This window comes from Patagioenas fasciata, chromosome 5 (genome assembly GCF_037038585.1).
Source record: "Patagioenas fasciata isolate bPatFas1 chromosome 5, bPatFas1.hap1, whole genome shotgun sequence".
Taxonomy (NCBI): Eukaryota; Metazoa; Chordata; class Aves; order Columbiformes; family Columbidae; genus Patagioenas; species Patagioenas fasciata.
Genome location: NC_092524.1, coordinates 26,394,432 through 26,420,947, shown reverse-complemented (window position 1 = coordinate 26,420,947; position 26,516 = coordinate 26,394,432). Strand labels below are relative to the sequence as shown.

The 26,516-nt window shown below is 44.9% G+C and overlaps 1 protein-coding gene across 1 annotated transcript in view; it reads right to left on the bottom strand.

The window, feature by feature from the left end:
- LOC139828042 (uncharacterized) overlaps window positions 1-21,884 on the bottom strand; it is a 61,180-nt gene extending 39,296 nt beyond the window's left edge. Inside the window, exons 1-3 of the mRNA XM_071808614.1 lie at window positions 21,580-21,884; window positions 20,112-20,623; window positions 19,967-20,023 (exon numbers count right to left, since the gene is read on the bottom strand). Coding sequence (XP_071664715.1) covers window positions 19,967-20,023; window positions 20,112-20,623; window positions 21,580-21,884 — 874 coding nt within the window. The remainder of the gene's footprint in view (window positions 1-19,966; window positions 20,024-20,111; window positions 20,624-21,579) is intronic.
- Window positions 21,885-26,516: the final 4,632 nt, after the last annotated feature.

Below are 26,516 nucleotides of genomic sequence, written 5' to 3'. Positions count from 1 at the left end.
GTGACAGTTTTTCTGCAGAATATCACTCTAATGAATGTTTGTGGAAAGTGAAGGAATTGCCTCAATTACCATCAAAACAAATAGTTATATTCAAACAAAAGTTCACAATTTTTTTTCAACAGTCATCAGTCTTTATGTACTAACCTCCATTGACAGAATACATTTCCAGATTTTACAGATGAATAGAACATTTATTAAAACTACTCTGAAATTCTTCATTTAGAACACAATAATTCCAGTGCTGTTTATGCATGCCTCCTCCTAGTCACAGAAACCCCATATATACATCACAGGGTAAGAAATAGCCATGGATATTACTTAATGCCATTTGAAGTGTACTGGACTTTGGTTCCATCAGCCCTGTGCATGCTCCCTCTCCAAGGTCTTCCTTATAAATCTTAAACCATTGCAAACTCAGCATCATACCTTCTGACTTCCCCACAGGTTTCCCATTGATATAAGCATACAGTGGCAACCACATTAGTGGACAAGCCTCAGTAAAATAATAATGCAGTTTTCTGAAGAGTTTCCCAACAACAAAAGCCTTCTAACTCCTCAAAACAAGCAGACTCCCATGAGTTAAGCAAATAGCATTTGGCCCAGAGAATATTTCACCCAATTATCAGTCTGATGGAATGCCCCAGAACGGCAAAAATGCCAAAGAGATTTTATTTACTTATCCAATACAGCTCTAGGAATAGATAGGCCAGTTTGAGAATGTAAGCACAACCTTAACAGACTACCATGAATTTGACCCAAAACATATCAGCATCTGATCAAAATATTTTAATTTATGTTTTTACGTGTGGATTTGTAAAATATTATTAACAAGAAATTTAAAGTCTTCTCAGTTAACCAAACAATCAGCAAAAGGAGATCACTTCTCCCTGGCTAACAGTACACCCCCTAGACCACTGCCAACAAATGGTCTGATTGAGTGCACAGAAGCTCTATTGACAGGCCTGGCCAAATTCAACCAGGGCTTGCATCACGCTACAGAGGACATTTTGGAAAGATGTGCCTTGGAAGATTATACTGACCCAAAATAATCATGATCTTCTTCTGCTGAAGAGGGTAAAAGAGATCAAAAGAATGTGAATTTCCAAATGAAGAAAAACTTGTTGATCAAGTGCACCCTTTCAGCAGGATTCGTACTATGGAGTTTCTATGGATCATGGCAGCGAACTATGAGTTACAAACAAAGGCCTCAGAAGGTCTTAAGTAATTTATTATCTGCCTTCGAAACGTTGGGGCTTTAGCAAAGTTTTTTATAATAGATAATGTCCTTTGCAGTGGCTTTAGTTTCTGGCAACAGCAGCACAGGGACTATGGTGAAGGTGGCAGAGGAATAAAAACAGAAATGCCTCTCTGTCCCTACCAGCCATTTTCCCAGTGCACATCCTCACTCCCCTACTACATTACAAAAGAAGCTGACATTTAATAATTAAATCAAATAATATTTATAGAATCCCTTTCCCTATCCTTGGGGAGATAGAAATTCAAACACAATCAAATACAATCACAACAGCAAACTATTAAACAGCTGAAAATAGTCAGCCATTCCAGCATTAATCAGAATAAAAATCTCAGGTTTGAGAGAGAAGACAAAGGGATCAGCAATGAGAAGGAATCGCAGCCCTTTGAAAAGGATCAACCCTTCCATCTTGTTGCTGTGGCAAAGGCTCAGTCACCTGCAAGCCTGCTGGCTACACCTCCTCTGAAACTTAAATGTTGCCAGGGAGGCCACCGCTGGCACCTCTGCTCCAGCTTCTAGAGACCCCCTGTCCTGGCAGCGGCAGGGCCCAAGCAGCACTTTCCCAAATGGCTCCTGGGTGTGGGTTGGGAGTTACCATGAGCCAGAGGCTATTCTCAACAGGCATTTTGCATAGGATTGTCCTGTCCTGGAGTTCAAGAAAGCTTAATCGTATGGATGCTGGCTATTTTGTGCCAGCTGACCTCAATGCCAGAGAATGGTCCAGGATATGTTTAATTTACTGACATGGGCACAGACAGTGATGTGAGCCTTCAAGATAAATGGTGCCAGCTCTGAGATATCTCTCAGCGACCTGCCCTTTTCTTTAAGGATTTTAAAGCTACATGTCCAAGATTCGAGACAGAGGGAGATAGGTACACACTCTGTGGCAACTTTAATCCCTGAACAGCTCTTGAAAATAACTGCATTCTAGTTGTTCCTTTCTCTGTTGCTACAATAACATCAACCAGAACATCAGCACAGCTCCCAGACTACAACTGTTTCATGGCTTGGCACCAGAAACAGCCCAAAACATGTGTGCACGACCAATAAGGACAGTGGTATGGTTCTAGGGAAGCTGGGGACAGGGTGGTGAAAGAGAGTTTCAGAAAACAGGTTTTTCATGCCCTCACAGGTGGCCAGAAGTGCTCCAAGTTTTACAATTTCCCACCATTACTCTAGCACACTTCCCACTCCCCACACTTCCCTTGCTGTCGAGAAGAGCTTTTGTCCGCAGAAGGCCCAACAAAACTGAGGTGGACTGAGGCCGCTGCTGAGTGACTTCGCATACTCTGTCTCTGTAGCACTGACAAACGCAGGGAGAGAAGAGGTAGAAATGCAGATAGGATCTGGGTGACCTACGCACTACTGAGATTTACTAATTGTCAAAAGGCCAGCAAATCCAAGTAGGGAGTTAGAAGGCAAAGGCATCACTAATAAACAATATGTACAGTTAAGACATAATTCCCATTCACTGAAGTGAAAGACCATCCAGACAGGACAAGAGGAAATACTTTCCAAGGATGAAATTTCTCTGATTTTACCCAAGAACAGAACTTCTATAAGAGCAAGTATGGCTACAAGTGTGGAAAATCACTAGCAAAGAACAAGTCTACCATGGCCACAGGGACAGGCAGTCATAACCAAGTAGGTCTACAGCTTCTGAATTTCTAAAAGGAAAACAAGAAGTTGGATTTATTCTTACATTATATGCATATGTCCAAATAACTGTGTCTATTTGTAGGCACCTTAATTTAATGTTAACCTGAGATAGAGAGATACGTACTGTGTTTTATCACTAATTAAACTGTTTTACACATCCATACACAGATTAAATTCTGCTCCTTATAGTTTGCACCTTATAATTGTATTTGCTAGAAGAGGAGGGTGGAAAAGAATGAAACAATTCATGCTGAAAAGGCATATAAGTCTCCGCAAGTAAGCACGCTGGTCTAAAGAGCAGACATTTGTGTTGCTGTACTAGGGTAGGCAACGAAAGAAGGGTTATACATGAACAGCTACCAAAAGTACAGCTTTCATGTCCCCTATAGAGAGGAGTTCTTCAAATTTTGCAGCTCCATGCCTCTGTTTTCACTAACCTCACATTCCTCTGGTGACAGTCACTCCACTCTTGCAAGAAGTTAAAAGTACCCAGTACTCAGAAAAGTAAGCATTGTCTGCAGACAAGGGACCTCCAATATCCATCTGATCTGCTGCCCGGGGTTACTTTTGCAACCTACATCACCCTCAAAGGTGGGAAACGTGGTGTGTAGTGAGGAAAGAGAGGGATTGCCAGCTGGTGGCACTTACAGCAGCTGCTCAAACTGACAGCAGAGACTGCTTCTCCACCTGTCACCAAGACATCAGTTTGGAGGGGTGGCTGCCCATCAGTTTGGTCACAGGATGAATGTGGCTCACACCCACATAAGCACCTCTGTATTATAAAAGTTTAGCCATAATGCAGTATCCATATTTATGCTAAAGCAAAGATGATATTGCTTGAGTTATTCATAAACAGACTAGAGATTTCCTTAATACATAACCACTGGTGACTCTGCTTTGGACTTTCATGTAAACACCACAGCCCACTGAAACCCATTTGAGAATATCCCTTGCTCCTGTGATGCTTCTACTTTTTTCAAGGTGGGAAAGACGCTGCAGTGAGATCAAAGTAATTATGGGAGATATTCTCAAAATAACCAGTAGACCAGGAAGGAAGCTTGCAAGCCAAAGCACCACGTATGACCATTGAATCAAGTAGAGAATGACTAGGCAACGAGCTAAGGCCTGACAAAAATGGCAACCAGACAAACTCCACAACGAACACCACAGTGTCATGCAGAACAGAGCCTGGCATGCAGCAAGTATGATTTCCACTACCTAGCATCCAAGAACACATCTGATCTAATAAATAAAAAGGCCTGCACTAGCAATTTTTAAAAGGAGCCAGAAAGCAAAAACAATGAGCTCATGCCTTCTGACCTTGCTTGTTTTTAGCCTGGTTTCCTATGGCAACAAGGCTTGTGATCATGCTGTGTGTGTGCATGTGTATGTGTGTGTACGTGTGTGTGTAAAAGACAGACAGAAAGAGTGCATCAGGGTGTTCATTAACCGCTGAATGCATTGCTAGTTTGCAGTCAGACTTACCACTCGGATACAGGTCTCAATGTTCCTACAAGTTCCTACAAGTTTTGTGGAAGCAGCTGGCCACCAAGACTACAGACACCTCTACATTTCCCAGGTTGGACGGAGTGGCTGCACTGTGAGCACGTGCCTTATTAGGCACTGGAAAATCCACACAGGACAGGGCAGTTATGAATGGCCCAACTGCATGAAAAACATCCATCAAAACTGGTAGCAAAGCATGAAACAACCCCACAAAATCTGCTGTGTCAATTCTGGTGCTACAGTGTGTAAGACACTCAGGCAACGTTCCTTCCCCTATTTTTCCTGGTGAAAGTTAACAGGGACATTCCCATTGCTTGTCTTCACAAAGCTGATCCTGACTGATGGGTCTTGCATCTGGGTAGGAGCAACCCCAGGTTCCAGTACAAGTTGGGGGATGACCTATTAGAGAGCAGTGTAGGGGAAAGGGACCTGGGGGTCCTGGTGGACAGCAGGATGACCATGAGCCAGCACTGTGCCCTTGTGGCCATGAAGGTCAATGGCATCCTGGGGTGTATTAGAAGGGGGGTGGTTAGTAGGTCAAGAGAGGTTCTCCTTCCCCTCTACTCCGCCCTGGTGAGACCCCATCTAGAATATTGTGTCCAGTTCTGGGCCCCTCAGTTCAGGAAGGACAGGGAACTGCTGGAGAGAGTCCAGCGCAGGGCAACAAAGATGATTAAGGAGTGGAACATCTCTCTTATGAAGAAAGGCTGAGGGAGCTGGGTCTCTTTAGCTTGGCGAAGAGGAGACTGAGGGGTGACCTAATTAATGTTTATAAATATGTAAAAGGTGAGTGTCACGGGGATGGAGCCAGGCTCTTCTCGGTGACAACCAATGACAGGACAAAGGGTAATGGGTGCAGACTGGAATACAGGAGGTTCCACTTAAATATGAGAAGAAACTTCTTCTCAGTAAGGGTAACAGAACACAGGAACAGGCTGCCCAGGGAGGTTGTGGAGTCTCCTTCTCTGGAGACATTCAAAACCCACCTGGACATGTTCCTGTGCGACCTCACCTAGGCGTTCATGCTCCGGCAGGGGGATTGGGCTAGACGATCTTTTGAGGTCCCTTCCGACTCCTAGCATTCTGTGATTCTGTGACTGACAGCAAGGAGACCAGAACTGTTAATTCAGATCTTTTTTAAAGACAGTTGTATATGTCAATAGCCACATAAATAAAATGTTTTGCAAGACAAATGGGCATCAAAGATTTGATGACCACCTTCTTCAACAAAGGGCCAAGAAGCATCATAGGCAGCTTAACTGCGTCCTCTAAAGACAGCTGAGAAAAACTAGGTGTTGACATTGCTGACATCTGCCAGATTAAAAAAAAAAGGACAGTTAATTTCTGGTCCATGTGTTTTGGGAAGACCCACAAAAACCTTTCTACCTATCTTTGTACATAGCCTCCTGAAAGAGCAGGCTGCCTTCTTTCCTCTTCTCAGCGATTTCTAACAACAGAAAGGTAGCAAACGACCACTTCAGACAGGAACCTTATGAAATTATCAACAACCAGGCCATTCAGATGCAATAATCAAGCTACACTCATAAGAGAAGTGAACAAAGTACAATAAACGTGTGTACACCAATCTCCACAATTCAGTAACCAGCTACCTGGGATCAGTCTACCCAAAACTGTGTCTGCTTGTTGAAGCCTCCATTTCACTAAAACACGGTTCCTGTAAATACTACATGCCATTTGAAAAACAGATGTCTGTCCAGGATTATACTGAAAAGCTGGTGGAGCCTGGATGAGGACCTGGGCGTCCTGCTTATTAATGCTCTATTTAAATCACAGGCCCTAGCAATCCATTTGGGCTGGTCCTTTACAGGACCGAAAAGCCAAGTCATTACGAAGTAGATGGAAGAGGGAACGATGGCCAGTATTGCTGTCACTCCTTTTAGCATAGACAGTCATCTGTAGTATGAAGTTCTACATATGAGCAAATTCCCTCTTTCCTGTAAAAGTCAAAATTGCCATTTGTCATTGCTATGTACAGTTGAATGGCTGTGGTGTTTGACCACAAAGAGTCTACTATCCCTGTCTGATGAAATCACATTTCTATACATTGGCAGATCAATTTGGGATCCTCTGATCTGGAAATCACTTCAGAGTCATCTGAATATAGTATTTTTGTTTTGGTTCCAAGTCAGATGTGAAATGTTAAAATCTTCCCTCTCAATGTCAACAGGAAATATATGGGTATATCTAAGGGCAGAATTTGACCCTCACGGTTTTCCTTAATTTTAACTACTGTAAAAACAATATTGTTTAAAAACTTAACTGCCATTTCTCAGATAGATACATTTGTTGCACTTGCAAACACGGTTTCTAAAACATTGATTTTTCTGGCCTCTTAATTTACCACCGACTATGTTCTCAGCTCCCTCTTCTCTCACTGCACAAGCTTCTGACCACGTTGTAAATATTCTTCAAGTTGTTAAATACTTTTTCTACGCACCTCTGTCCTTCTGCTTTTATACCATGCCCCTCATCTCTAAAACTGATCCCACTAAACTCAGTAGGAGCAGTATCAAGAACCAGGCATGACGCTCTTTCTTAACTGTTTTTTAATTTGTAGCTGCAGTTTGGAAGGGATGTGGTGAAGTGGTAAAAAGCCCAACTAACCAAAACAAAATTTTAGTGAAAAAACACAGCAACTGTAACAACGTATATATATAAAATAAGAAGCTGTTAATCTAATAACATCTTTAATAAGGCTTTCCCCCCCGCCTCCGGCCTCCTCAATTCTAGAAACCAATTCCTATTTTTTGCAATTTTTTTCAAGCGGGTATCATTTGATGGGAGGATTTCTAGGTATCAGAATGTTACCTGTAAATTTAACTAAATCAGGATCAAAGGTTTCAACAATCACAATTATTAGATTTGATTAAGATATCAGCTATTTGAGTTAACTTTATCTTATGGCACCAAATAAAGCAAACAGTTTCATTTACGTGTTATATGTCCCAAACAATCCAGCCAATTTCATGAATTATACTGTCGTATTTCTTGATGATCCCAGCAGGCATATGTAATTAAAACTGAGTATCTGTAGCCCTTCCCTGTCTCTTCCTCCATCCAAATACCTGCAGGTCCCAAGCCTACAAACACGTACTTGTTTGAGGAGCCCTGCCGGCTTAGACTGCTCACAAAATTAGACTTACGCATACGTACAGAAGTGTTTATAGCTTCAAACCCGAATCCCCAAGATTGCACAAAAGACTATCTTGAGTGACTACTCAAGAAAACTTCAAGATAGAGTATTTAGTGTTTTCAAATATAAATGCAAAGTTACGGAGGGGAAATTCTCATTTGGAAGACAAGATATTTCTAAGGAAAATATTAGTAATACATGTAGAAACAGAAGATCAGAATAATACAGAAATTAAAACCTGCTTCATATATTGCCCAGAAAGAATAATCAAGTAACATATCAAATAAAAAGCTGTGACTGGAACGGTCAACAATTAGTGACAAATAAATAAATTGTTAATCAGTAGTTTAAATGGAGTAAAAAAAATCTCCAGCCTTTGTTCTCAAGAGCAAAAAGTGTTTGTATTTTCAATGTCAAAAGTAAAAGGAAAAAAAAGGAAGGAAAAGATGACTGTCATTATGGAGTAAATACGAAAGAAGGATTAACACTTATTCTTAATATTCATATTTGTTTAATAACATTTATATGAACCAAAGACAGAGTGATAAAATGGCAGTATGCTGCTCTGACAATTTTTTTTTCTGATACAAGCTTGTTTAACAATTAGCTTCCACTACTATCTCAATGGAATTATTTTTCCCTCCTACTTTGGGTTACATTCACATAAAAAAACATCCTAAACCTGCTTTGTTGGTTGTAAATGTGCAGAAGACTTTTGTCTGCATATGACTGAGCCAAAACTTGCTTACTTTATGCATCTGAATCGCCCTTATTAAGCCAATGGGCTAGATCCTGCTTACGTGCAATAGGACTGGATTCACGGGACAGAGTAATATGGATTTGACTGTTATCTAAACATGTAATTAGTTTATTAGCTGTAGCAGTCATTATGCACTTTATATCAACAACCCCCAACTAGTTATAGCAAAAACAACAGAGTAAAATTTTCTTTTTTTTTTTTTGTTCTCTGATTCATTATAAATTTGGATTTTTTTTTTTCCAAAGGTTACAAAGGAATAATACTCATGGCTAATTTTTAATGCCAGTTTCTGCTCTGGCCACTCAGAAAAATACTTTCATTTACTGGAAACAAGACTATAGTAAATAATGTATGGAAAGTTAGCTGCATTTGGCCTTTACACATACAGGCTTGGAATCTGTATCATGCCTAAGAGACACATTTATCTTCCTTTTTTTTTTTTCCCCCTTCTACAAAACATTCATTTACATACTGGATCCATGAATAAGCACACACAAACAAACTTTCATTAAGGCTTATTTCTACTAGGCATATGTGCTTCTTAAGCAACTACTTTAAAACAACCTTGAGGTCTCCATTACAACACAGTCTAACTTTAGAATAAATAAACCAAAGCTATTACAAATATTCCTAAAAATAAGAAGCCAAGTCTGCAGTCATCGTGCATCCAGAACTGAATTCAAAAAGAGTCCCCAAGTATTTTTGGCTTTTTTTTTTTCCATGTTTAAGTTTCCTTCTTACATATTTGGCATTCAGTTTGCTTCATTTTTGCTCCTCGTCAATTCAGGGAGTAGCTCGAGCCCCAGCACCGCAGGCACTGAGGTTGCTGGCTCCTCTGGCTGGTATTGGCCACCACAGCTCCAATGGACTTCACACACGTTACACACCTACCGGCTTACAAGATTAAATACTTAAATAGTTAAAAACTATGTGAGACTAAAGGCCAGGCCCAATTCTAGTCCGTTTTTATTTTGCCCCAGATGCTCTAAGAGGCCAAGCCGGCACTGCGGCAGGGCAGTGGGCAGACCCACAGAGCGCAGCCTGGTGCCGCAGCTACCACAAGGCTCATGCACTGAGCAGGGGACCTGTTCCCTGTCCAGCCACCCAGCCCTGGGACACGGTGCCACAGCCTCACACATCTGCTGGCCCACGAAGGTGAGGGACTGGCTGCACAGGTGGGTTTCGTCCGAGGCTGATGCCTGGATGACCAAACAGGCACATTTCATCCTGCTCCACTAGCATGAGCTGCACCTTTCAGAAAATCCCTTAGACCTGAGATCTTCCATTCACTCCACTGAATTTCTGGCATTCAAATTCCAAACTGTTCAGGGCTGCTAGAAATGATAGGGAGCAAGTTGGCTGGTTTCTTCCTTGACATCTTTTCCTGAAACTCCATTAGACCTAGCTGTGGCTACCTTTTGGATACCAGAAAGTAATATCTCATGATTGTTAGAGTCTACGTACATTTATTCTTAAAGCTGATACAGAAATAAGTGCTGTATACGTTTGGGGACTGTCCATAAAGTTAAAAAAAAAAGTCTTAACATTTCAAACTGGCTTGTCTGAGGTTAGTCTAGTGGCAAGAAAAGGCAAGGCAATAGAGAAAACCATTTCAAATCAAGGAATAACTATTTGATGCAATGTCTGTGATACAGACAAATGTCCACCTAGGAAAGCAACCAGTGTTTTTAGCTCTGTAACTAAATAAGTGGACTTACTTAGGAGAATTTGGATAATAAAGTAAGAAGGATTTGGCCCACACTTGCCTTATCGCTACAGAGTAAAAAAAAAAATTCCTCTCCTGTGTTCGATACTTCAGATAAGTGTTCATGACTTCTCAGTCCCTGTGCCAGAGACATTACAGTCTGTTTCCAAATAAAAATTGTGACATGAAATGATCACCAAAATAATTTTGAACTTCAAGGACAAATTAAAATGGAAAAAAGCAGCAAAAACTAACCTGCTCTTTTTCCCACTTAAGTCTAGATGATGCCTGGTCCCCCAGATATAAAAAAATATATACTTATGCATAAAGAGGAGACCACTGATACACAATTCTCCTCATGTACAACCACATGCACATTTGTCTACCTAATATATGCACAAAGCCACAGTAAAAGCTACATAAAACACATTGGTTTTGTATATGGACAGACGGATGGATGAAATATACATGGCTACATGTGCACACATACACACAGAAATCATGACAGCTGTTTCCCTCAAATAAACGAGGCTACTGAAGGGATTGATATAATTTCTATTCAGTGAAAAAGTAGCCCTTATTTTAAGTGGGGTTTGGATCAGATTCGGTTAAACTACGTGAGCAGGATGTACCTTATAGACACATACGTTCAAACATCTTTTCAAAACAACTACTGAACAGCAAAAAATGTATGAAATCCCTCTCCAGCATAACTGTTTCACTATATAGAACTATACTGCAGTTTCATGAACAACTTAAAATTCTATTAACCTACCCAAATGCCTTATAAACAAATGAACTGAGGAAAGATTAATTTCATTCTATTTATTATTTTCATTTACTGTACTTTTCCTGTTTCTTTAATGCACATATGCCTACGTATATGCACATATATACAGTCTCCCACATCAAACGTCCTACTATACTAGTTCAAATTTATACAAGAAATTCCTTTAACAGGAATGAATCGAGACTAATTTAGTTTAATACGAGTGAAAAGCAATAACCATTATTTAATTGGGTCAGTGTTAGCTAAAATTTCACATATGGAGTGTGGGGAATCCAAGGAAGGCATGCTTATGTCATACCAGTGAGTTCAGTAGTGTTTAACAGATGTTACCTGTTTGGTGGGGGGCGGACATGGATGGACTGTGGTCTTTTGTAGATCAGAACATGCAAATTAATCCAAAAAGAAAAAATAAAGATACAAAGCAATGAATGTTATTTTATATAAAACAATGTTTTCTTCCATTTCAATCTCATCAGATTTTCCTGATTGTTTTCTAAGACTGCTTTGCATGAATGTAATATCTGCTTAAATTTGGGTGGCAAATAAAATAGCTAAATCATCATGTTTCTCCTGTATATAAACATATATCAACTGAACAAAATAAATCAAAGGGATGAATATGCCTCAAAAGAAGAGGTCAAATAACTTCAGAATAAAAAAAAGTATTACTCTTGAACCAGTACTTTTTGTATACAAATCTAAAGGAGTTTTGTTAATGGCGTCCCTGTAGGAACAGACCTGACTCCATAATCTCACGAACCATATAGAAGAGTAAATTAAGGTCTTATGCAAAAAGATACAGTATAGCAGGTTATAAGAGTTTCAGCACTTATGTTCATTTGGGAATCTGTATACTTATTGTCATGGAAGTACTTGGTCATAATTTGTTTACTAAGTGCTAAACCGTGGGATCTCCGTTCTCAGTTTTATAGCTGCATTATACATATATTTTTAAATTGAGAAAGGCCTAGTTTGACTATGAATAATCAGAGAAGGAAATGAACAAGCAAGCTAACAAGGTACCAGTGGTTTGTGTGATACAAGTTTGGAAGGTTTTTATTCAGTTGCCAGGCAATAATTGTTAGTGTTGAAAAAAAAATATACCCCCACTCTCATCTTCTGACAACCAAAGCAGTGAGCACCTCGAAAACCAAATATTCCTCTCAGGCTTTGAATAGTCCCACTGCCCTGGAGTAGATGTAGCATGGGACAGTGAATTAATAAAGCCAGAATATCTATTGCTACTGGGTTTACTAAACATATGAACAGAGAATCAGTCACACGGTGCCAGAACTACATCCTATAGAAACTGTTCAGAATAACAACAAATAGAAATTCACAGAAACCAGGATCCTTCAGGGCAGGCTGTGAGGTCTTCATCCCACTTCTGAGACTGGACAACTAAAAGTAAAGCAAAATTCAGCAAGAGCTTGATTTTCAATACGATCAAGGTATTTTTACCTATTGTGAAAAGGAAGGGAAAAAAATCTTAGATGCAGGAGTGCAAGACAAAAGGCCTTTCCCTGCAAGCATCTCCTTCTCTGAGCAGCACTTACTGCTGTGAGGAGCCCTGTTGTGGTCAGGCTAAGGCCTGTTAGAGGCTGCTTGGAAGAGGAAAGCCCTTGTTGGATCACAATGTAGTTACTTTCCTCAAGAAACAGCTGCTGGGTTTGCAAACAGCAAACAAAGCTTTGGATAACAACAAACTGATGGTGAATACAGTCTGCCACAAAAAAAAATTCCTGACTACATGGTTAAAATTGGGGTTAAAAAACTGAATGGAAGTTGCAGAAATAAAAGCAATCACAGGTTAATAAACAGGTTGGGTTTTTTAAATGTCCTCGACTGTAATATAATAAAACAGTCTGCCCTGTACATCAGCATAATTAATACTGAATAAGCCTTTAAAAAGTTAGTAAACATTTATGAAATGAACCATAATTTTCTTAATGTAAAGTAAAACCTGTGAATCAGTAAACCATCTTTAAATTTTTGTAAAACTTACAAGTATCAAGAAAACGATCACATTTTGCCGTTTTTATTTCTACTACGGATCTGCATGCACATGTATTTGTGGGTATGTTCACATGTGCACATACACATCTGTTCATGCACCCATAAAATAGCCTGCACATACATACAGAGACTTGTATATTCACAAATACCAGGTAAGAAAAATAAAGAAGTAGTAAAAAATGCACCTTGTATAATTTTTATAAGCTAAAACTATTGCGTAAATTCAAAATTATTACACAAAAAAATTCATGATTTCTGATACTAATTTTATTTTAAAGAGCAAAATCAGAAAGCACTTCGAGAAAGTAAAAAAAGGGGGAAAAGGGAAATGTTGACTTCCCATTTTATAGGCTCTTTATTGTTGTATTTCATTCAGTTTGGCATGTAAAAAAAAAAAAATTAAAAAATCAATTCTGTATCTTCCTATCCTAAACATTTTACCTCCTTGCTGTTAGGTACTAACACAAATCAGTTGCATTTGGCTTTTTGACATTAGACATAAAATAAAGTCTTTTAATTTAATTTAAAAATAAAAGATAATTGTTTTTTCTGTTCCTTCTCACAAACATACTTAAAAAAAAAAATAAAAATAAAAAATGGGGCTTTAAGAAGTCATTGCCATACGTCCTTCCAGATGACTTTTAGGGCCACACTTCAACCTAACATCCCTTGCACTGCAAGCCTGTTAAGCAGAGCTCCCAAATGTTTCAGCTTAGTCACTTAGCACCCTGTTATTTTATGTTACAATATACCCAAGTACTTCAAACTCTTAATATAGCCTAGAGACAAAGGTGTGGGTGACCTGCCAGTATATGGACTAGTACAGTTCAGCGTACAAGTCAGTATCGTGATGTTAGGATTTTTTTTCTTGTTTCTGGTTTTCTTGTTTGGTTCAGTTAGGTTGGCCTTTCGCTACAACTGTGTGATAAAAATGCATGCATTGGAACACACACACACACAAAATTATTTACAAAACTATATAAAAATGTGGAATACATGTTAACAAATCCTATTTTTGTGTAGAAGCTTCTTCCTTCCCACCCTTGCTTGCCTCAACTTATTATTATATAAAGCAGGGAGCACATGTTCCCCTCTATGCCTGGCAATTTCCATCGTCGTCTGCAACATACTGCAGATGGGTAATCCATTTCTAATCTAGCCACGCTGCCTGCAAAGTCCATGTCAGTCCTGTGCAACAGGCACAGCAGCACTCACCACCCTCATTTACCTACGAAGCAATTAAAGCAAGGAACCTTAGCACCAACCTTAGCAGCTGAAGGGGAGACTTCTCACACTTACATTGACAGTCTCTGACATCCACTTGCTCTGCTCCCTGATGAACTTTGTGTTCATTCAACTGTCAGACGACAGTGGCCAACCCAGCTACTGATCACGTCTGCTAAACAGGCTGCTCAGACCCAGGTTCACTACCCTGCCTTCTGGCCCGCCTCACCATTTTTGCCTCTTGTGTTCACCAGGAGCACTCATCTCGTGCATCATAGGAAACAAGGCAGCAGGAGCAGCATAGCAGAAGAATCAGCTGAGGGCCTTTTCCAGGGACAGGGATCCAGAGGGGTGGGTGAAAATCTGGGAGACACAATGCAAGGAAAACAGAAAGGCAGTGCATGATGCCTGAGTCGGGACAAAGGAGAGGGAGGAACAATGGAACAGAAATAAGGAGAAAATAGGAAACTAAAAATAAAAATTCTTCTTGAAAGACGACAAATAGGAACTGCCTTGTTCACTATGTCACATTGACATCATGAGTTGCATTGAGTCATTTCTCTACCTGTGCCGTATCATACTTCCCCAGCAGACATTCCCGAGATGGTAAGGAGAGTAACTATGAAGCGTTGGTTTCATGAGAGCGAGTCTGGGAACCCACAGTTGACAGATTTTTTTGAAAGCCTACTTGTCACTCTGCTAATTCATTTCTTTTTGTTTGTTTCTTGCATCCTGATTTGGAAGGAAAAGAAAGTTACCAAATATATTGGCAAAAAATGACACTCCTCAAAGCCACGTCATCTCTCCCAATACTTTAGGATGTCCCTCTCATTGAGCCTCCTTGAGAGGAAATTAAATTCAGGAATCCTGCCTGGCCCTACAAATGGGACACGTGAGCTGGAGCTTCTCTGAGGAGCAGGAGGCCACACGAGCAGATCCGTGGCAAAGGCTGAGTGCTGTGCCCGGCCAGGGAATCCCTCACTGCACCATCCCTGCACTGGAGATGTACCAGCAAACAGAAAATTACCAATGAGTATCTGTTTGCATCAAAATTGGCCAACGTACAGGCATAGCCAGGAACTTCTAACAGGTATACCAGGATTTTTCACATTCTCATAGCAATTCTCACATACATTTGCCTCCACCACTACTGCTACTGGCTTTCCCTTCACTTAAATCTCTGGTCATTTCTAATGTGACAAAACAGAGCATAGGAACACATGCTGAAAAATAACTAAAATATAACAACATAATTAAAGAGATTTAGAAAGGAAACCAGAAAGTGATAGCAACTTGGCATCAGCTTGCCAGTAAGGACATGGGCAGCTATACCAGACACGCAGAATTTTAGCAAGTCACCCAGCCAGGCTTCCCAGACAGAGAAAGGAAAGGGCATTGAGACATTTATGTGTTGGCTTTTGTGCCTTTCTTTGGATGCTCACAGCTCATGGTACTTACGCTAAATGAATACTGCTGACTATATATTCTCTATATTGAGGCTAAATAACTGATAGCATCATGGCTGCTGGCCACTTCTCCCCAGTCCTTCTCCTAACTGACTGGCCTTTTTTGACTTTACTCCTCTCTCAGGAAATGCTGACGTTTTTTCCAGAGTGGACACTATGTGCCATTCACTCAGTGCAAGATCAAACGTGCTCTCTTTTAGGCCACTTCCTCTTTGCCCTCCTTTTCCTGGTACTGAGGGTGGACACCAACAGGGGCACTGACTTACATCCATACAGTTGGGGCTGTAATGCAATGAGCTGCACAACAGCACATTTTTTCAGTGCTTGTCCTGATTCCTCTGTTGGGAGAATAACCTTATTTGCTTCAGTAAAGCTGCAAGCTCAAGGGTGTGGTGGGCCCTGATTCAGCAGTGCTTTGTGCCTCCCACACCAATGTGGTAGAACTGTTCACGTGAGGGCAGATAATTCAAGAAGGAAAAATGGAAGAATCACATCCTTTAAAAAGTAGACATAATTTCTCCATGGCAGTTTCCCACTGCTTTCCTTTTTTTTTTTTCCTTCAACCAAGCACTCATTTTGAAAATGCATCATCTAAAACAATCAAATTCTCCCAAGAAATTTTTTTTGCTATTCCCTCTTTCAAAAGGTTTGCACACAAACTGAAAATGTTCAGGTTTCCCAGGCGGCTGAACCTTATCCACACGGGCAGAAGCCCATGGTAGCTTACGTTATTTAGTATGGCATTATCCCATACTGTTCGCTTACAGCTCGCTGAAAATAAGGGATGATGGAACACATTTACTGGGCGCACCCTGAATTTATTCTTAGTAAATTGTTTACTATATTCTCAGCCTCAAAAATCATGTTACTCTGAGCCCTTTTTAAAAACTACATGCCCAGCTGGAGCAGGCACTCTCAGCTGTGGAAGAAGTTGACAATAACCCTTTCAACACCTCCAGAGGCTAGCAAAGGGGACACCTTCAAAAGATAGCCTGGCCATCTCCTGCAACGAGAGAGCAAGGAGAACAGGAGGAAAACAGGCATTGGTCAAATTCAGAGGATGAGCTTTGGAGATGGGGGAATTCCTCTAATAAAATAAATTGAAAATTAAATTCAGCTTCCTTCTCCTTAGCATGTCTCCCATCTATGCCTGCTTGGGAGTGGACAACATGGTGCCTAGATATTAGGACTAACAATGCCACAACTCTGCAACGTTACACAAGTACGGGGGCCACACTTCGCCTCTGGTTGGACTTGAGGGAATCGTCCCTTTTCTCCTGAGCAGGTTAAAGCTGCATCCTGGTGATCAGCACAGGTACGGCAGGTACTGGAATGCATGTCCTTGTCACCGCACTTATAGCTCAGCCCATGGCTACCAGGCACAGGGACGGGAACGCTGGTCATAGGAAGCACCTGAGCTGTGCTGGAGGCCATACTGTGGCCATGCAGAGCCAACAGTGTGTACCGACCCCGGGGAGGTTCTACACAGACTAAAGCTATAGTAGAAATAAGACTCATGTCATGCTGCCACTGTGATGCATTTCTCCATATGCAAGTACAAGAACTAATAAAACATCTTCTATCGCCCTTCCAAACCCATCCAAACAACAGCATAAAATATGCTATAAAACGTAAGTGCAATTTCTTCTTTTTAAGTGGAAACTCCAGGTTTCACAGGGAGAAGTTCTGTAACTCTCTTCTACAAATTAGGAACCTTGACTATCCAGAATTAAAACAAGATGCTAGAAAATAATCCATTTTATATTCACACGCATGTATTTTGCGTGCATGTGTGCACGCACATGTGCAAGCATCCCTGTGCCGCTGTGTATTGCTCTGAACAACACTAGGTCACTTTTACAGAAAATTGCCTGTATTTAAACAAGGTGTAACTTCCCTCTGCTCCCACAACATCCATGGACACTGCTGCAGGTCCAAATGCATGTTTCCTGGTTATTTTTAGAAACGGAAATGGATTACACTTACAAACACAAATTAAACAGCATAGTCTCATTTCAGGCTAAATTTGGCTGCTGTACTGCTCCTCTCTGAAGTTTGGTAAATCTACACCCTATATTTTGCCCCAGGTTGCTTATCATGTCTGCAGTACCATAAATCTGCTAAACTTGCCTACTACTTCTACTGCTAATTAGGCTCCATCAGGTTTTCACTCTTACACTATAGGGAGCTATGTTAGATAAACGCAGTGGCAGCTAAGCATGCTGTGAGAGCTGCTAACTGCATTACTGGTTATCAGAGCAGTTCCAGTGGTCAGGCCAAACAGGTGATAACAACAGTGGGAATATTTTAGCAAAACAGATCTGCATGGACACTGTCAGCAAGTCAACAAACCCTACTTACCACTTCCTAGGTAGTCCCCATAAAATATTTCAGAGAAAGAAAGAGAAATAAGAAGTTATTCTTTTATTCTTCTTTTTTTTTTTTTTTCCTCGGGGGGTCGTGGGGAGAGGTGGTAGTGACCCAACACCAATCAAATTAGCCTGCCCCCACTGAACTTTGGGTGTATGTAGTAGTAGTATAAAAACCAGAAGGTATTTCTTTTAATTTCTAGAAAAAGACCCTCCATAAGTATTTTTTTAAAACTAATAGCATTTCAGCAAGAGTTGATAGTTACTGAATGCTACACAAACAACAACCACCAGAAAACTTGCCTGAAAATATAATAATAAAACTAAAACTTAATTTATGTGTGTCTTTTATTAGAGTGATCTCTGTCGCCAGAAATGAGATGGCAGCATACCACAGCTAAAGCAAATACTATAGCCAAATGCATTTGTGGTAACATTTAAAAGAGAAAGAATGAGAACTGATATGTAGGTGATCTGGAAAAGATGTGAATACTAATAAAAGTTGGGGGGGGGCAGGGAGGGTAGAAGGAGGGGAGGGTGAGAGTGTTAATCATTATTTCATGAAGCCCGTATTCACAAAGCAATTTTTTACAGATGGTTGGAGGTATTTCTCAGCCCTTAACTGACAGGAATACAGGAGGCTCAGAGGCCTTAAGCAGCAATTCTATTCATAGACCCTTAGCCTTTATATAATTGTATTAAGTGCAGTAACAGACGTAAATTAACATGCACTGACCCTATGCTCCTAGCAATGTATGCCTTGACCTTTTAAAAAACCTCAAGAGTAGTACTAGTTTAATATTTGATACGTCCTCTTTTGGGGGAGATTAAATGCTGGTCTGGGAGGTGCATGTACTTGAGGTTCTAACAGGTCTTTTCCATCTTTGGCTTCGAGGATCTGCTTTTCTTTCCTATCTTTAAATAAGCAGAGTTTGTCTATTTTGGTAGGAAACTAGCTGATACCAGTAAAGTGCTGCTAAGCTTTATGGGTCCTAACAAAGTGTTTGACCTCAGTCAGGTGTCAACGGAGCGCCTAACCTCTGAAGACATCTGCCCATAATGGCAGCTTTCTGAAGGAAGACATTTTTGTTGTTTTACAGCAAATCATACGTAGCAATTCGTGAGCAGATAACAGCCATCGAGAAATTAGATGCCAAAATGAAATAACAAAATGGACTTCTAACAAAAAGCCTTCCTACATATTTTACTTGCTCATAATATTATTGAATTTAAAATTCAAAACACGGTCAATGTAAAGAGACTTAGCTGTAGCTACTTATCTATAAACTTTTAATTTTATAACTGGAATATATTTCCTTTTCCTATAAAGTTGCCAGGTCTGGAAATGGAGCAGAGGATGATCACTAAACGTAACTAAAAACGATGGTATGTTTAATTCTTTTGCTAGGAGGGGTCCTTTCACTTTTCAAACACGTACTATTAATTAATTTGCCTCTCAGTTTTCTACCTCACGATTACAATGGTAGGCAGAAAATGGTACTAGCTGTCTCAAGGATTATGGATTTTAAAAAAAAGAAAATAAAAAAAAAAAAAAGAAGAAACCTACGAGACAAATACTAGGAGAACGGCAAATGTTAGATGATGCACTGCACTATGAAGCAGAAAAGAGCATTAACTAGGAAAAATGAGGTAAAGAAGGAGATTCTAGGCAAAGTCCACTAACTTTTTTCCCTTCCTCACCTTCCTAAAATGACAGGTTTCACTCAAAATAAATACAACGCCCCTGTTATCTATAATTTATATGGCTTCTAATGGATTTTCCCACCTCTTTCAATGCTCTGACCTCCCACCAGCCCGGGCTTTCCCCTGTGTGGACAAGTGGTGGCCGCCTATAGCCTGAAGCGGCTGATGCTGCCCCAGGCCCTGCCAGGGCTGGGGACTCCGGGCAGCCGCGGCCTAACTGCTGCGTTAGGCCGGGCCTGTCCGTAACCGCCGCCGGGGTCAAAGGGGAGGACAGCCTGTTCGAAGGCCGCGAGCCCTCCGCCTCGGCTCGATGGAGCCCCGTGGATGTGAGGGAAGCCGGTTGTATCGCTGCTCTCACCTGCCTGCGGCCTTCGCTGCTCCCGCGTCGCCTCCGGCCTGGACGGCGCGGCCGCACCTGGTGGGAAAGGCAGAGAAGAGGAGAATTAACCGGGTCGGGGGTGGCGGAGCCGCTGCTGCTCCCAGCCGGGGTCTCTGCACCTCACCGTGACGCCTGGAAAGGAGCGGAGACCTGGCTACGGCCCCACCGGGGGTCCCGTTCACTCGTGGGGACACACACGCAAACACAGAGAGCCCCAGCACGGAGACCCCCCAGCTATCCCAGGCCCACATCTGAGGGACGAGCGGTCCGGGCCCGACCCGGCACGTCGGGGAAGGCGAGGCCAGCCCGGAGCACGCCCCGGCAGGGCCGGGGGACAGGCCGGCGGGAGGAGGAGAAGGCCGAGGCCTCCCTCGGGGCGGCCCGGGAGGGGCTGCCGGCGCTGGGTGCCTGGTCGGCAGAGGCAGGCGCGGCAGCGGCCCAGATCGCCCAACGTGTCTAACTTTCCTGCTGCGGGTAGAAACCTTTGAGGACCGAGAGAAGGGAGAGGGGCAGGGCGGGGCAGGGCAGGGCAGGGCAGCGCAAGGCAGAGCTGCTCCGGGGAGCTGCAGCGGCTGCGGAGCCCGGCTGGGGGTGCCCCCCGAGCCAAGAGGAGCGCGGTGCGGCAGCAGCAGCAGCCTTTAGCATGGCAGCAACAGTTGGCTGGCAAGGTAAAGAGACGTGGAGCTGCACCACCGTGGCTCGGATTTCCACTCGCGCCTGAGCTGCACCCCCCCAAATCACTCCTGATTTCGATCCTCGTGAAGAACGACGGTACGCGGGGAAGAGAGAGGATGCTTTTATAGCCTTAGCTTGGCTGATCCCTCTTATCACTTTTCTTTTTTTTTTTTTCCAAGTTCTGTCTAGTACCTTGTCTCTCCCTTCAAAATATGCTCACATGAATAAAACCCCCGTAAAGAGGTTTGCTGGTGACTGGAAAGGACAAACACTTTTTTTCTCTAAATAGAAGAGGATAAATAATTATGAAAATGCGAGTCTGCTTGAAAAACACTGCGACCCTTCCACCTCTGTTTTCATCAAGACAACTAGTGCTCAAGCTACGTGTCCTGAGCAAGAAGGAAAGGAGGGAGGGGAGCAACGAGGGGCTTTTCCTTCGCCTTCCTGCCTCACTTATCCCTTAGCCGGCCTTTTACTCTATTCCAAAGTGCAAGCAGGTCTTCAAAATCTCTTTTATCTCCCGAGAAATATTAACTCTTAGCCTCGGCTGTGGTCCTCAACCGATCTCTCCAATGCAGGCTTCCCTGAAGTGCAAGATCAGCCCTTTCTCAGCCGGATCTCCCTCCGTGCCGCTGTCGGGGGATCAGAGGGGAGAACCTTTCTAGTTTCTAGCAGTTGAGACATTAGATCACCCCCCCACCTCCTTTTTATTTTACAGCCGGGTGAACCATAGGCCCCTGTGTTGCGTCAAGCGGCCACTCTGCTACCAACTTGCTGCTGAGATCTTGTCTCTTTCACGAGGCTGATCTGCACGGACAGACCTGCTCTTAATCGCTCCGTCTTCTGGGGGGCGGCAAGCAGGGAGGATTTCTCTTTGCTGTTTATTTCTTGCCCACGGAATCCGGGCTGATAATTACTGCAAAGAGAGGCAAAATGCAGCTTCCCCAACTCCTGCCTGAGATGCTCTCAGTGCTGTGTGCATGCACAAGGCAGTTTCAGAACCAGGGAACTGGTGCTGATGCTGCTTTGCTCGCTTGTAATCACCTCGTCCAAAAGCATCGCCTCGGCTGGGTTTTCCCCCGGATTCTGCGGTTTTTACCCTTTTCGGGGGCACTAGCTTTTGGGGAAAGAGTGATCGGAGAGATCGTCGGACTGCAAGTTGCTTAAAATCAGGTTGGAAGTGGGCAGGGGGGAGGGAGGCGCCTTTGGAAAGCGCTTCCATGGTGCATCTCCTGCTAACTGGGGTCTCCCCCAAACCGCGGCGGATCCGTGCGCCTCCCCCTTCTCCTCCCTCCCTATTATTTATGGGGTGATCCCAGTAAATCCCACCCTCCCCACCTCGAAATAAGCCGAGGCTCACGATTACAGAGCATTTAATGAATCGCTCCGAAGATTTTTTTTATGAATTAACCTCGATCAACTAGGACACCCATGTTTTTTTTTTATCACAGCTATGCCTTGGAAGGAGGGGAGGGGGAGAAAGGTGAGGGGCGGAGAACTTTTAGGAAGTTTTATTCTATTTTTATTTTTCCATTAATGAAATAAAAACCACCATACAGTTATCCGAATAAACGTGTGATCTGCTCCGTTAGGCTAAAGTCGATTAAAAAGTTAGGCTTAGGAGGCGATGGTGAATATTTGAACGTCTGGGGGACCAAGCGGAGTAGGAAAGGCGTAAAAGGGTGTTTATTTCTCTCACTACATATATATCTAGAAAGACACATATATACACTTACACCGGGGGGGGGGGGGGGGGCTGGACGGGGGAAAGGGAAAGGTGCCAGGAATTAATAATAGAAGCCCACAGAGTCTAGATAAGTCCAAGGCTCGGCGATCGCAGCTGCTGCTCCTTCGGCGAATGCGCCCTCCGCGAATGCTTTTTGGGGTAAGGGCTTCCCGGGTAGGTAGTTATGTACAGCAAGCCCAGACCGCAAAAAGATTCGCGAAGGACAAAGTCTCCCGCGGCTTCCTACATCCATCCATTCGGCTGCCACCACAACGTCCACAGGACCCACGGGCGATCGGCTCCGCCATCCCCCGCCACGCCGGGTCCCCACCCCCCATCCCCAGCAAGTCCCGCTCCGAAAACCCGGGACCCCGCCAGGGCGAGGCAGCGGTGGCGGTGGGATCTCGCCGCCGCCCCCTCCGCTCCCGGCGGGGCCGGGGGCCGCGGGAGCGTGTCGGAGCGCGGCGGGTCCGCCGCCCCGCTCCGCGCGGAGGCTCAGGCGCTGGGCACGGACGCTGCGTAAAGAGAAAACTCTCCCCCCTGAGCGCTAAATAAATAGAGAGCAGGCGGGCAGCTCATTGGTGCGGGCTAAAATCGTCACCCACCAATCAGACGGCGACTCACATTGCCTAGTTCGGCTTTTTCTTTTTTTTTTTTTTTTTTTTTTTTTTTTTTTTTTTTTCCCCGAAAGGGGGAGAGGGCAGGAGAGCGGGAGGGAAGGAAGGAAGAGGGGAAGAAAAAAATAAAAGAAACAAAAAAGCCCTCTCCATGTCACCAAATCCCCGACAAGAGCACGGCCGGGAGCACGGCCGGGCCACCCAGACCCTTTCTGGCCCCTGCCTCCCGCCCTAAACCCCTCTCCGGGAAGCCACTGCCAAATGGGCGCCGTTAAGCTAAGGACCATCCCCGCCAGCGGGGGGGGCCCCGGCGCGGAGCCGCTATTCCCCCCGGCGGGGGCGCCCCGGGCCGCCCGCCACCTCCCGGCGGGCAACTGGGGACATGGAGGACCCGTCACTGACTCCCTCCCTCTCCTCAGCGCGGGGAGCCGGCCAGCCCCGAGGGGCGACCCTCCGGGGGCGGAGGGGGACGCGAGACGCCCCCTCCGCTTCGCTCCTTGACACCGTAACACCGTCCTGGGCGCTGAGCCACCCGGCCACCGCTGCCGGCGGGGACACCCGCTTCATAAAAGTTTCTAGGACATATCACTGAACTCCAGAGGTCTTCTACCGAAAGCCCGTGGGGAGCCAGCGGCCCCACCAGCGCCCGGCGGCAGCAGCAGCAGCAGCAGCAAGGCAAACACACGTCCACGTCGCGTCCCGCCCGCCGGGCTCCCGCACGAGTTGGGGCAGAGACCCACGGAGGACCGGAGGGGACTCGCACCTCGGCTCAGACTCCAGAACTCGCAAGAACGGCTGCTCAGTGGCGACAAAGGGCCCCGCGCGAGCGGCACGGGAAACCCCACGCGAGATACCTTCGCGTGCGTCCGAGCCCGCACCGCCGCGGGTCCTTCCCCTCGCTCACACCGACGCTCCCGCCCGCCGGGCGGCACGACGCCCCGCGCCTCCCGAGCCCCCGGCGAGCCCAGCGGCGCGGCAGAGCGGAGCGCGGGCAGGGTGGGCAGAGCGGCCGGGGCAGCGCGGCCGTGGCAGCGCAGGCAGCAGAAGTTTCAAAACCCCCAGCACTTACCTGCCGGGCGCGCGTCCCTGGCCGCTCCGGGGAGTCCCGCGCGGGGTGCAACCATCACCAACAATGTTTTGGTTTGGTGCCCTTTTTTTTTCTTTTTTTTTTTTTTTTTTTTAAAGCCCCAAAGCAAAGCGTCCCTTCCTTCAGGTATGTATATAAGTTACTGTACTGTGTGGGAGGGTCACGATCTCACTAGGTGCAGAAGATTCCCCGGGATTAACCCCTCCTCTCCCTTCCCCTTCTGCAACTTGTTGAGGATTTTATACACACACGCGCGCAGCCACACACACACACGGGCACACACGCACACGCACACACACACACACGGACGGGAGAGCAAGGAGAAAGCGAGCTCCGCGGAGTCCGGCTGCCCCCCGACGCCGTTGTGATTGGATGGTCTTTTCATGGAGAGGGGACGTCTCAAGTCGAAGTCACGATTTCTCCTCAGTTTGGAACCATCTGTGACTGGAGCCATGACGCAGCCAGAGCACATTACTCACTTTTACAGTCACGACTTGGAAATCCGTGCAGTTTCCAACCAAAATTACACCGCCACCATTGAATTATTTAATAGGATCCAGTTAAGGGTAATCTTATGCATTGTGCCAAGAGAGGCAACGATCTAGGAGGGGAGGGCTGGGAAGGCAAGGGAGGGGGCGAGGAAGGAGGGCATTTCTTGTTTCTAATGACTGTTTTATAGAGATATATTAAGAGTTGCAATGATTGGCTACACGTGTTGTAAGGGGATTTTTTTCTTTCGAAAACCAAACAAACAAGCTAGATATCGGGTCCGCTTGTAAATACGACCACGCACGCTCGGAGAAGGGACGATTTAGACATTAAGGGCAGCCGTGGGTGGAGTACCGTGCTGTGAATTCAGGCGCTGCTGGTTGATTAATTGCAAGAAATGTCTTTTGTATGCCTAGATTAGAGCCATTGCATGCAGTCTTGGCCAGGAGGTGCTCTCACCCCCAACCCACTGTGCTGTGCTATACTGATGTTCATGGCTGCATCATGCCATTGTCTGCAGGATCTGCAATTGTTGCTGGGCTTTGTGTGGTAGGTGCACCATTTTCTAAGCTTGCTTTTACTGTAAGGCTGTGGCTAAACGTGCTTAGGGGAAAGCTGCTTCATCGGCTATTGTCTGCCTTGTGCATTTTCCACCGCTTGCAGGTTTGAGGCTGCGGCTAAGCCCCCCTCCACGGCAGTTTCGGAGGGATACCTTTGTGCGGGGTAACAGGGTGGTACATGTGAGCACCGGATGGTGTTTCCGTGTCTCTTTTAACGCAGTCTGATGACATGTCTTTGCTAGCTGGAATGCCTGTGAACTTGCATGCTTACAGCCTAGCGAGAACTTCCCCAGCTCCCAGAGGCAGTGAGGGGATGACGGGTGGCTTGCAGCACCGAAGTAACCCTAGATATCTACTCCGTACACACCACAACAATCCCCCGCTACTTCGCCGCTAATTCAGTCATTCCACCAACTCATCTGGTGAGGATATGACTAAGGACGCGAAGGACGGGCAATAATAAAAACAGACACTCAGCGCACACACGCTCTGCAGAAGGTGTGAGCACTTAGAGGGGAAAAATGAGGTGGGAGGAGAAGGGGTGAGTCCAAATAAAGCAACCTATAGCCTCGTATTTTGCGGAGCACCATCATCAGGTACAGGCTCTTTCAAACGCCCGGGCGGGAAGGGCAGGCGGCGGCGGGGAAGCCTCCGCGGGAGAGGCGCTCCCGGGCGGCCCCCGCCCGGCGGGCAGCGGGACCGGGGCCGACCCCCGCCCGCGGCGGCGGAGCGGCGGCGGGTTCAGCACCGGGGCGCGGACAGCTCCCGGCGGCCGCGCTGTGGGGAGCGCCCGGCCCTCGGCCCCGCCGGCGGCGGCTCTGCCCCCCCCGCCTCGGGAGGCGAAAATGGAGAGGGGGGCGGGCAGGGAGAGGGCTCAATAGCGCCGACAGAGAGAGAGAGAGAGAGTTGCAGCTCGCTATTGATTCAGAGATTTACCGACAGGGTGATTCCCCCTTCTGCAAGAATTCCCTGTCTCTGGTCTCCGTGCATGCACCACATTGATTATGCAGACGAGTATACCCCTCTCGCTTTAGCAGGAAAGTAGAAAAGAAAGAAAAAATAATCCAGGCATGCAGAAAATAAAGACAAAACTCACAGCCACTCTCTGCACCATACACAGGAAAGATCACTACTTACCCGAACGGGAACTCCTCGGTTAGGGGAGGGAGAGGGGAGAGGGGTGGGCGAGGAAAGAGGCCGGGGGGGGGGGGGGGAAGGGAGGGGGAATCCAACAATTAATTTCCAGACAGGAGTTGGAAAAAAATACTGCAGTGATGTCCAGGTTTTCTTCCACCCGCGCTCGCTTTTTATACAAGTGCAACCCTCTGTCTATTTCTGGAACGCGATCAAAACCCTGATGCTATTTTTAGCAGGT